General features: G+C 47.8%; 1 protein-coding gene across 1 annotated transcript in view; it reads left to right on the top strand.

Annotated features, from left to right (window-relative positions):
• Positions 1–12,513, top strand: part of psd3l (pleckstrin and Sec7 domain containing 3, like) — a 405,977-nt gene that overhangs the window by 217,221 nt on the left and 176,243 nt on the right. Inside the window, exon 4 of the mRNA XM_055642234.1 lies at positions 4,010–4,892. Within this exon, the coding sequence (XP_055498209.1) occupies positions 4,010–4,892 (883 nt within the window). The remainder of the gene's footprint in view (positions 1–4,009; positions 4,893–12,513) is intronic.

Below are 12,513 nucleotides of genomic sequence, written 5' to 3'. Positions count from 1 at the left end.
AGGCCCTTCGGCCCACTGCCCGCGCCACCGAGCGACCACTCCGTACACCACACTAGGGGCAATTTACATTTTTGCAGAAACCAATTAACCAACAAGCTGTACGTCTTTGGAATGTGGGAGGAAATCGGTGCACCCAGAGAAAACCCGCGCGGTCACAGGGATAACGTACAAACTCCTTGCAGACCGCACCCGTAGTAATTATCGAACCTGGGTCTCGGGCGCTGCGAGGCAGCAATTCTACTGTTGCCTCACCGTGCCAACCTGTGTCTTCAAGACTGTGTGATATTCTGTGCACCCGGCCAGCCTGCCCCCTCCCACTTCTCGATCTACTTCGGTTCTAAGTACTTCTACTCTATGTACTACTGACACCCATGGCTATCTATATTACTAAAAGTAAGATCTTGACTGCTTTTGACTCACTGCGATGTGATTTCCGAGAGAATGCCGCCACTTACGGCCGTCATTTTTGGCCACTTTGCTAAGAGCCCCCCTCTGCCGGACTGGACCAGAAGATTTTTCCCATCGATGAAAAATCAGAGGGATATTAATGTTTTTTTAAATTTCGCCATTCTCTCTGCTGCCCCTGCTGGTGGGAGGGGGAGGGACTTTAAAACCCGGGTGTGCCTCACACAGTCACGACGCTGCCTGAGCTGTGAATCAACTGCACACACTGAATGTCTACTGAACCGTGAGTGTGGCGTTTTGTGTGGTTTTATGGTGGTTTCACCCTGCTTGAAATGGTATGAAACTGCATTTGAATGGGGTGGCCTTGCACCCTGCATGAAATGATATGAAACTGCATTTGAATGTGGTGTCGTTGCACCCTGCACGAAATGGTACGAAACTGCATTTGAAATTGGTGGCCTTGCACCCTCCTTGAAATGGTATGAAACTGCACTTGAATTTGGTGTCCTTGCACCCTGCTTGAAGTGGTTGGAAACTGCACTTGAATTTGGTGGCCTTGCACCCTCCTTGAAGTGGTTGGAAACTGCACTTGAATTTGGTGGCTTTGCACCCTGCTTGAAGTGGCAAGAAACTAAACCTGAATTTGGTGGCCTTGCACCCTGCTTGAAGTGGTATGAAACTGCACTTGAATTTTGTGGCCCTGCACCCTGCTTGAAGAGGTAAGAAACTGCATTTGAATTTGGTGGCCTTGCACCCTGCTTCAAATGGAATTTCAAGGAATAGCCGTGAGTCAACTGCCAGCCCACCAGCCGTGAGTGAGCTGCCAGCACATCAGGCTTGAGGGACTGAGCTGCCAACCCAAGAATCCATTTGGCCCACAATGTCCATACTAGCCCTCTGGAGACCAGTAGTCCCTGCAGCCTGCAACACCCATACGAGCGCTCCAGAACGCCCCCCGCCCCTCCACTGGCCACCAATATTGGAATTGGCAGAGAGGTTGAATATTGCATCGGGGGACCAGCCCTCCCATGTGAACATGGGTCCCAACGGGCTCCACTTAGTCTAGTCTGGAATACACTTCTTCCCACCTTGCTTCCTGTAAGGACTCCATCCCCTTCTCCCAATTCCTCCGTCTACGCCGCATCTTTTGCACCCAGGCATCAGAGATATCCTCATTCTATGTCCTCCCCTTTCGGCTTTCTGCAGAGACTGCTCCCTCTGTAACTCCCTGGTCAATTTGTCCCTTCCCATCCAAACCACCCCCTCCCCTGGTACTTTCCCTTGCAACCGCAGGAAATGCTACATTTGTCGCTTTACCTCCCCCCTTGACTCCATCCAAGGACCCAAGCAGTCTTTCCAGGTGAGGCAGAGGCTCACCAGCTCCTCTTCCAACCTCATCTATTGCATCCGCTGCTCTAGGAGTCAGCTGCTCTACATCGGTGAGACCAAGCGCAGGCTTGGCGATCACTTTGCCCAACACCATTCGCAATAACCAACCTGATCTCCCGGTGGCTCAGCACTTCAACTCCCCCTCCCATTCCAAATCTGACCTTTCTGTCCTGGGCCTCCTCCATGGCCAGAGTAAGGCCCACCGTAAATTGGTGGAGAGCAGCACCTCATATTTTGTTTGGGTAGTTTACACCCCAGCGGTATGAACATTGACCTGCAATTTCAGGTAGTCCCTGCTTTCTCCCCCTTTCCCCTCCCCTTCCCAGCTCTCCCACAGCCCACTGTCTCCGCCTCTTCCTTTCTTCTTCCCCCTCTCCCTCTCCTCTCCCTCTCCCTCTCCCTCTCCCTCTCCCTCTCTCCCCCCTCTCTCCCTCTCTCTCTCTCTCTCCCTCCCTCCCTCCCTCCCCCTCCCCTCCCCCTCCCCCTCCCCTCTCTCCCCTCTCCCTCTCTCCCCTCTCTCCCTCTCCCCCCCCTCTCTCCCCCTCTCTCCCCCCCCTCTTCCTCCCTCTCTCCCTCCCTCCCTCCCTTTTCCCCTTGGATGTTTAGCATGTGGAGGTTAACCTCATTGATTCATAAAATAGAGTAGTGCTAATAGAATATATTGATTTTAATTTCTGCTAGCTGATATGTTTTCCCCAGCAATATAATTTGTACTTGCTAACAAGAAAGTCTGTAATTTGTCTGAAAATCATGTTTGAATCGAATTTCACATTAACACTAAATGCCAACATAACTCATTGAGTGTGCCTACGCTGAGCGGGAAAATGCTATCCTGTTTAGAAAATAAAAAAGACTGACATGTCCTCCAATATAGATCTGACTAATTCTGTCTAGGTAGGTTGGTAAATGTTTCCAGCTGCAAGTTCCAGGACAGTTATCTGGTTACTTTCAAGAGAGAGCTAGATAGGGCTCTTAAAGAGAGTGGACTCGGGGGATATGGGGAGAAGGCAGGAACGGGGTACTGATTGGGGATGATCAGCCATGATCACATTGAATGACGGTGCTGACTCAAAGGGCTGAATGGCCTACTCCTGCACCTATTGTCTATTCTATTGGCTATTGCAAGGCATGGCAGAATGATGGTGGGTTGAAGGGTCTATTTTCACGTCTGCGGTGTAAATGTTAGGTAGAATGGAATAGAATACTTTACTGCAATGTGTGACTATGCACTGTGAAATTCTTTGCTTGCATACCCAATGTGGCACAGTGGCACAGCGGTAGAGCTGCTGCCTTACAGCGCCAGGGACCTAGAGTTGTCTGTGCGGAGTTTGTACGTTCTCTCTGTGTCTGTGTGGGTTTTCTCCGGGTTTCCTCCCACATTCCAGAGGCATGCAGGTTTGTGGGTAAATTGGCTTCTGTAAATCGGCAACAGTGTGTGGAGAGAGGATGCGAAAGTGGGATAGCATTGAACTAGTGCACGGGCTACAACACACAACGGGTGCTGTCTGTGCCAAGTTTGAACATTCACCCTGTGATCGCCTGGGTGCTCTGGTTTCACCCCACACTCTAAAGATATACAGGTTGGTGGGTTAATTGATCTCGGTAAAATTGTAACTCATCCAGGTGTGTAGGATAGTGCTAGTGTATGGCGATCACTAGTCGCCGCGTACCCGATGGGCCAAGGGTCCCGTTTCCGCACGGTATCTTTAATCTAAACTAAAAAGAGGAGGAAATGTAGTGGTTTCTAGTAATGATCAGAATTGTCCCTAGTGTGCAAGATGGAGCTAGTGTTTGGGGATCGCTGGTCGGTGTGGACTACATGGGCCGAAGGGCCTGTTTCCGGACTATATCTCTAAACTCTGAAGTAAAGTGTAAAAATTCTGAAGGATGGTCAATGGCCAGCATGGACTCAGTGGGCCGAAGGGCCTGTTTCTGCACTGTAAAGTCTAATATAATGTAAAGTCTTAAAAATCTAAAGGGTGACTGATGGTCGGTGGATGGAAGGGCCTGTTTCCACACAGTATTTCTAAACTAAACCAAACTAAAACTGATATGTGTAAGAAGAAACTGCAGATGCTGGTTTAAACCAAAGATAGACACAAAAAGCTGGAGTAACTCAGTGGGATGGGCAGCATCTCTGGAGAGAAGGAATGGGTGATGTTTCCGATGTATGATAGTCTGCTAAGTGTAAACTTCTCTCTTTTCTCTCCTGCAGGTTGTTTCCAGTCATCGAGAGAGAATAGTTGCATGAACTCCAGATTTCCCTCGGAGCTGAGGTCCAGGGAGGCCGAGGACCGGATTTGTGTGCCGGGGTTGGATGTCAGGTTGTGGGAGCCGGACGTGCTGGTACTGGACGGCAGGGAGGAGAGGCGGCATCCCACGAGCGAGCCGGCGCCAGGATGCTCCGGCATTCCCAGCAGCGCGGCGCTGATGACGGCATTCTCCGGCTCGGGACATGCGAAGACTGACCCGGGAGAGCCGAAGGCCGACCGTGGTGCGGAGAGAACGGCCGTGAGAGGGATCGCCGAGCTGCTGGTCAGCACGACCAAGGTGGCCACGGCGGCCATGTTTGGCATTGCCCGCAGCCAGCAGGCCGAGCTGTTGCCAATGGACCAGGGGACGGTGGCTTTGGGGGAGAGCGAGCTCGTGAAGCCATTGACGGACGAGAGGGGCCGGCAGGAGTTGGCCGGAGGCGACAAGGAGACAGCACAGACTCCATCCTTGACCCACAAAGACATTGGCCTGGTGGTGATGGTGATGGAGGAACCAGGCGGCCAATCTCTCCCGCAACTGGGGGCCGTGGCGGAGAAATCCAGAGACCTACGGCCAACGAAAGACAGACCGTTGGCGCCGGCGTTGGTGAGCAAACCCGCCGAGTCTGTGGACGTCAGCCCACGGCTGGGCCGACCTAGCAATAAGGACAAAGGGCAAGAAGGCCAGTTCAGAAACAGTGCAACTTCCAGGGACGGTGAGAAAGACCCCTTGAGTCCAGTTCAGTTGGAGATGAAAAGTGACGATGATGACGAAGTCTTTGTGAGCGCTAGAGAGAGTGAAGAGAGTTTATCAAGTGAACCCTCCAAGGAAAACAAATCAGCAAAGTAATTCTATTGCCATTTACTGTTACTAATCTATTGGAATGTATGGCTACGACAGACTGCAGTGAATTAAAGGACCTTAACCACTTATAATAGCTACCAATGATGGAAATCCCGTCTCGGTTTTGCTGATTTTAGTTGGTCTTAGTTTGAGCAGCCAGTTCAAATCCTGTTCAGTTGAGTTCAGTTTATTATCATGTGTACCGAGTTACAGTGAAAAGCCTTTGTCGCATGCTAACCAGTCAGCGGAAAGACAATGCATGATTACAATCGAGCCAACCACAGTGTACAGATACATGATAAATGGAATAACATGAATAACATTTAGTGCAAGATAAAGTCCAGTAATGTCTGATCAAAGATAGCCTGAGGGTCTCCAATGAGGAAGACAGTAGCTCGGGGACTGCTCTTTGTAGAGTCGCCATTGTTTAAATTATTAGTGTTGGTCCATGATATATTCATACTGCCTTCTGAAGAAGGGACCTGACCCAAAACGTTGCCTATTCTTGTCTTCTGGAGAGACACTGCCTGACCCGCTGTGTAACTCCAGCACCTTCAAGTAAGCTGACCCTGGTGTAAAGGAAGCTGTTGCCTTGAGGATAGTGGAAGCTTGGCTATTCAGCTTCAATCTGATTGTGGGCTTATGCAGATTTTGCGACCGCTTGACTCTTTTCTCCATCACAACCAAACCAGGCCTGTCCACACAGGATGTCACCCCACACTGTTCCAGCAGAGGGCATGGGCAAGTGAATAGCACTCTGGTTCCCAGACCCGTTCTGGTGCACAGAACTGTCCCAATAGACCCGTTGTTTCAGTTCCACTAAATTAATTTCCACATACCTTGACTCCATCGTATCCCCCCTGGTCTAATCCCTCCTTACCCATGTCCAAGACACCTCACACGCTCTTCGTCATTTCAATGACTTCCGTTTTCCCGGCCCCTGCTCCCTCATCTTTACTCTGGATGTTCAGTCTCTCTACACCTCCATCCCCCACCAGGAAGGTCTTAAAGGCCTCTGTTTCTTCCTCAACCACAGAACCATCTAATTTCCCTCTACCAACACTCTCTTCTGCCGAGCAGAGCTGATCATCACCCTCAGCGACTTCTACTTCAACTCCTCCCACTTCCTCCAAATCCAAGACGTAGCTATGGGAACTCGCACGGGCTCCAGCTACGGCTGCCTCTTTGTAGGGTATGTCAAACAATCCCAGTTCCAGGCGCACAATGGCGCTATCCCCAAACTCTACCTCCGCTACCTTGACGACTGCATCGGTGCTGCCTCCTGCACCATGCAGAACACACTGACTTCATCAACTTCATAACTAAATTCCATCCTGCGCTCAAATTCACTTGGACCATCTCTGATATCTCCCTACCGTTTCTTGACCTCACTGTCTCCATCACAGGAGACAGACTATCGACTAACATCTATTATAAACCCACTGACTCCCACAGCTATCTAGACCACACTTCTTCCCACCCTGCTTCCTGTAAAGATTCTATCCCCTAATCCCAATTCCTCCATTTATGCCGCATCTGTGCTCAAGATGAGGTGATCCATACCAGGACATCTGAGATGTCCTCATTCTTTAGGGCATGGGGGTTCCCCTCTTCCATCATTGATGAGGCCCTCACTAGGGTCTCGTTGATATCCCGCAGCTCCTCTCTTGCTCCCAGTCGCAACAGGAACTGAGTCTAACTAGTCCGCCTAAACCTACCTGATCTCCCAGTTGCTAAATGCTTTAACTCCCACTCCCATTCCCACACTGACCTTTCTGTCCTGGGCCTCCTCCATTGTCAGAGTGAGGCCCATCATAAATTGGAGGAACAGTACCTCATATTTCGTTTGGGTAGCTTACACCTCAGCGTTACGAACACTGACTTCTCTAACTTCAAGTAGCCCTTGCTTTCCTTCTCTTTCCATCCCTCCCCTTCCCAGTTCTCCGGCCAGTCTTACTGTCTGCGACTACATTTTATCTCTGTTTGCTTTGTTGTTACATTCTGCATTTGTCTTGATCTCCATTCCCTTTGTCCTGTTCACACCTTACACTTCCTTATCTATGTATCTCCCTCTCCCCTGCCATCAGTCTGAAGAAGGGCCTCGACCCGAAACATCACCCATTCCTTCTCTCCAGAGATGCTGCCTGTCCCGCTGAGTTACTCCAGCATTTTGTATCTATTCCCAGACTATAGTTGAGTACAACCACACCACCCATCATAAGCCAGTTCAGTGTCTTTGTGGAGCTCTGCATTCTGCATACCATGTTGATGCAGTGAGGTCCATCTTCCATCAGCAGGAACAACACGTACAAACACTGCTGATGATATACCGACTGTAATTGTGAATGGCGGAGTTAGTGCAGTTACAATTGTGAAGGTTCAGGGATATACTTTCCATGATTTAATATTTTTACCAGATACACTATCAACTTTTTTAAGGGTATTCTGGTGCTCATTGTATTTGAGAACCAAGGCTTTACTCTATGTGCAGAATCAGAGATAGGGCTATACCACTTAGGGCCGTAGAATCAGGGATTTAAAGTACATGACATAGTCTGACTTTTATAATACAAACAATAACAGAATTCAGGGATTACATTGACTCTGATCTCAAATCTAGCACAATTCTGTTTCCTGAAAAAGTATTTGGTATTCATATTGGTCTTGGTTTACTAATGTCATGTGTACTGAGATACAATGAACAAATTTTGTGTGCCATCCAGGCAAATCATGGGCAATCGATTAGGAGCACAGCGTTAGAGTTGCTGCCTCATGCCCCTGTCCCACTTAGGAAGCCTGAACGGAAACCGCTGGAGACTTTGCGCCCCACCCAAGGTTTCCGTGCGGTTCCCGGAGGTTTTTATCAGTCTCCCTACCTGCTTCCACTACCTGCAACCTCCGGCAACCACCTGCAACCTCCGGGAACCGCACGGAAACCTTGGGTGGGGCGCAAAGTCTCCAGAGGTTTCCGTTCAGGTTTCCTAAGTAGGACAGGGGCTTAAGAGCACCAGAGACCCGGGTTCCATCCTGACTACAGGGACTGTCCGTACGGTGTTTGTACGTTCTCCCCGTTACCATGTGGGTTTTCTCCGGGTGCACCTTTTCCTCCCACACTCCAAAGACGTGCAGGTTTGTAGGTTAATTGGCTTTGGTAAAAAAATGATTTTGTCCCTAGTGTGTAGGAAAGAGCTAGTGCACGGGGGATCGCTGGTCGGCATGGAATTGGTGGGTTTAAGGGCCTGTTTCTGTGCTGTATCTCTAAAAGTAAATTATATCATACATGTGTACATCAGGCATTGCAAAAAGAGAGAATAAACCGTGGGGAATATAGTATTAAAACTACAGAGAAAGTGTAGATTAAAAAAATGGGCAAGGGCTGCATGGGGGTAGATTGGGAGATCAGGAATACATCCTTTTTAAATTGCAGGGAGTACTACAGGTTACAGGCACCAGGTAGCTGTTTTAAACTCAAGCTTAACCCAATGTTAACTTTAAATGCAATGGCAGAACCATTTGAGCAGATGTTTAAGAAAGAACTGCAGATGCTGGAAAAATCGAAGGTAGACAAAAATGCTGGAGAAACTCAGCAGGTGAGGCAGCATCTTTGGAGCGAAGGAATAGGTGACGTTGCAGGTCGAGACCCTCTTCAGACTGTGAACAGATGTGATCAGTCAGTAGTGGTGATTTGGGATAGTTAGAAGGAACTGCAGATGCTGGTTTACACTGAAGATAGACACAAAATAGCTGGAGTAACTCAGCCGGTCAGGCAGCATCTCTAGAGAAAAGGAATAGGTGACATTGGGTCGAGTCTGAAGAAGGGTCTCGACCCGAGATGTGACCTATTCCTTTTCTCCAGAGACAGCCTTACCTGTTGAGTTCCTCCAGCTTTCTGTGGTGATTGGGGATGATGAATTTGAGCTTTGCAAATCCGCATATTGTAGATCGTCAATCTCCGGGAATGATTAAGAGACATTGTGATGAATGTCAGTTTTGCCAGGATGGGGATCCCATTTGACATAGAGTCTAGTAGATATGATGGTGAATGAAGTTCAGTGCCCACATGTGCTCCCAATGTGGAAAGGAGGTTTGAAGCAGAAGGAATGTGAAGATGTGGAGAAAGGGAATAAGAAATGAATGTAATTGAACAATTGAACTTAACCGATCATGTCTAACATTCAATCACGTTATTTCATAAAAGCTATTTTTGACATGACCAATTCAGCTTAGGGCTCAGAATGGTACTTGCCTGCCTTAGTTCTTTTCTGTTAATATGTTTTCCGTTCAAAACTTGGTCAGGCTTGAGTATGGAGAGTTACCTATTCACTGAGACACCGGACGGACCCAGAGAACATAGGGAGGTAAATGATATGAGTCTATTTCCTCAGCTTGGAGATTTTTGAACCATGGGGCACATGGGGCAAGTGTGGAGTTCAGGGGAGCACACTCTGAGGACATTGAAGAGAAGTCCCTTAGTGGAAAGGACTTTAGCGCTTAGGATTTCTCTTACCTCCAAGGGATATGGAAGTTACGTTGACCATACGCAAGGCTGACACCAATAGACAATTGAACACAGTGGGATTTAAATGCTATGGGGTTTGGTCAAAGGAATGAAGCTCAGACACACAATTGGTAGTGTTTTCACTGAAAGATAAATCAGGCTCGAGGGACTTTCAGCCAACTCTTGCCTCTATTTCTTCACTTTCATTGGCACGTTCTTCTCCTGCCACTGGTTGTTTTGCAGTTTCTAGGCATTGCAACTTTCCTCATTGCAACAGTCGCCATCCATGAAAAGGACTTTGAATAGTCACAGAGACATTTGTGGCATTTTGAGGCACTGTAGAAATGCAAGTGCTTTCTTCCTTCCTCGGTTAACTCATTTAGTGAATTTAGGGCTGTTACTATTCAATTAACCAACCTCGTGTAAAGTTCAATCAAGTGCTTTCACCAAAGCTATTTGTAGCATGTCCAATTCAGTGGGAAATTTACCCAGTCATTGCTAGTGGATAAACACATTTCCAAGAATGAGAGGGGCACTGATTTGCAGGCATTTGACTGAGGGAAATTTTGGGGGGAATTTTGACAAATTTCTCAACATCTTGTCAATTTCCTCCAAGGTTGTACTCCCCTTGTGTAGGCATCGACTTCATGGTAGAGCATGGGTTTGTAGGCGGCATTCGCAACCTGAGTAAAATTATTGGTGGAGCGAACAAGATGAGGCAATTTGACTTTGAGGAGAAAAGGATGGAATGTGCTTAAACTAGTGAGAATTAAAGAATGGGAAGAGGTGGCATTGAAACCAAAATTTCTGAAAAGGCTGGATACCTGTTTCACCTGGCTGAAGCGTATTGATTGTGGGACATCATCACTGGATAAAGAAAAAACATTTCAAGAAGAATTTCTTCATTCGCACAACTATTTACCAAATCCCATTCCTTCTCTCCAGAGATGCTGCCTGTCCCGCTGAGTTGCTCCAGCATTTTCTGTCTATCTTCGGTGTAAACCAGCATCTACAGTTCTTTCCTATTTATTATATACACTATTTATTATATTCAGAACTGAAATCTGTCATTGTAAGGGTTCCCATGGCAACCAGTGGTCAGACGGAGAGGGTAAAAGTTGTTGGTGCTGGGTGGTTTGAGGGGATCACAAGCTCATTCACATTGCTGGCTTGTGCTTCTTAAGCTCCACTTCCCGACACCAGGAACTGACACTGATGTGAGTGAGTGAGTGAATCATGGGAGATACGACAGAGAAATAGGCCCTTTTGTCCACCGAGTCCATATTGACCATCAAACTCCCATTTACACAACATTGTCATCAACCCCGAATCCCCAGGATTCTACCAATCACCAATGCACCAGGGATTTACAGTCCATCAACACACTAACCCACATTTCTGGGATGAAACCGGAGCACCCACAGGAACTCTAGGTCGTCACAGGGACAACATCTAAACCCTAGACATTCAGCATCTGAGGTCAGGATTGAACCCAGGTCACTGGTGCTGTGAGGCAGTGGCTCTAACAGCTGTCCCACTCTGCCCCCTCAATTGTTATGGGGAAACTCCAGAGGAGGGCAAAGCACGGTTGCACGGTGGTAGAGTTGCTGCCTCACAGCACCGGAGACCTGGGTTCAACCAGATTATGGGTGCTGTCTGTATGGAATTTGTACGTAATCCCCGTGACTGTGCGGAATTTCTCTGGGTGCTCCGGTTTCCTCCTGCACTCCAAAGACATACAGGTTTGTAGGTTAATTGGCGCCAGTAAAAATTGTAAATTGTTCCAAGTGTGTAGGATGGTGCTAGCGTACGGGGCTCACTGTTCGCCACATACCCGATGGGTCGAAGATCCTGGTGAAAGTCTGACTTGATAACACACAAAGAGGGAAAAGGGTCACTGGGACTGGAGTGAACAGAACAGCCACTTGGTTATGAAACTAGCCTCACAAAGTAGAAGCTACTTTGACCATACCCAAGGGTGACGACACCAGTTGACTTCATCAGTCATAGGAGCAGAAAAAGGTCATTCGGCCCATCAATCAGGGGTGACCCATCTTTCCTTATCAACCCCATTCTCCTGCCTTCTCCCCGTAACCCCGGACACCCGTTATAACTACCACGAGTGACTCTTGTACTCTGAGAGAGTCAAGAAATATGGCGTTTAGGCAAAAGAAGGGGCCATGGAAACACTATTGCTATGATCTCACTGGAAGGCAGAGCAGGCTTCGGAGACTCTTGTCTCTCATCTTTATTTCTTCGGTTCTCCCCCCATATTCTTCTGTTGCCCTTGGTAATATTGCTTTGATTTGGGTGCTGCAACTCTCTTCATTGCAACAGTGCCTGTGCATGACAAGGACTTGCATGGTCACAGAATCATTTGGAAGGACTGAACTTCAGGATGAACTGAGGTGGCAGGTGAACTAAAACAGCTAACTTTACCCAGGTATCAAATCAGGTAAAGAAAGTGAAATAATAGAAAGGAAAATTGGAATGGAAGAAAAGCGAACAGAAGGAAAAATTAAACCAAGATTTTTAACTTTGGTCCTCGAGTCAGAGTCATACAGCAAGGAAACAGGCCCTTCGGCCCGGCCAGCCTTGCCCACCAACCAACATGTCCCATCTACACTAATCTCACCTGCCTGCATTTGGCCCATGTGCCTCTAAAACTGTCCTATCCAAACATTTATATGTTTCTTAAGCATTGCAGTAGTCCCTGCCTCAACTACCTCCTACAGCTCATTCCATACACCCACCACCCTTTGTGTGAAAAAGTTACCTGTCAAATTCCTATTGAATCTCCCCCCCCCCCCCCCCCCCCCCCCCCCCCCCCCCATGTCCCTCTCGATTCCCCATCTTTGTCATTTTTAAAATCTCCACCAACAATTCAGAAGCTTTGAAATGGTGTTGTTTCAGTGCCAGGGGGCTTAGTCATTAAGTTTGATTTTTTTTTTTTTTTTAATTTCAAAATAGACTTTATTCATTGATAAATATATACAATTCCTGAACCATTCAAACAAACAAAATTCATCCGACATTTTCGGAGACTATACAAGTTTTTTCAGTACAATTTTTTTACATTTTTTCAAATTTCACCAAACAGTCCCCCACCCGTGCCACTCTGTGGC

Source organism: Leucoraja erinacea, chromosome 1 (assembly GCF_028641065.1).
Source record: "Leucoraja erinacea ecotype New England chromosome 1, Leri_hhj_1, whole genome shotgun sequence".
NCBI lineage: Eukaryota > Metazoa > Chordata > Chondrichthyes > Rajiformes > Rajidae > Leucoraja > Leucoraja erinaceus.
Note: the sequence above shows the minus strand (reverse complement) of the source record. Positions and strands in the feature narration are given on the sequence as shown.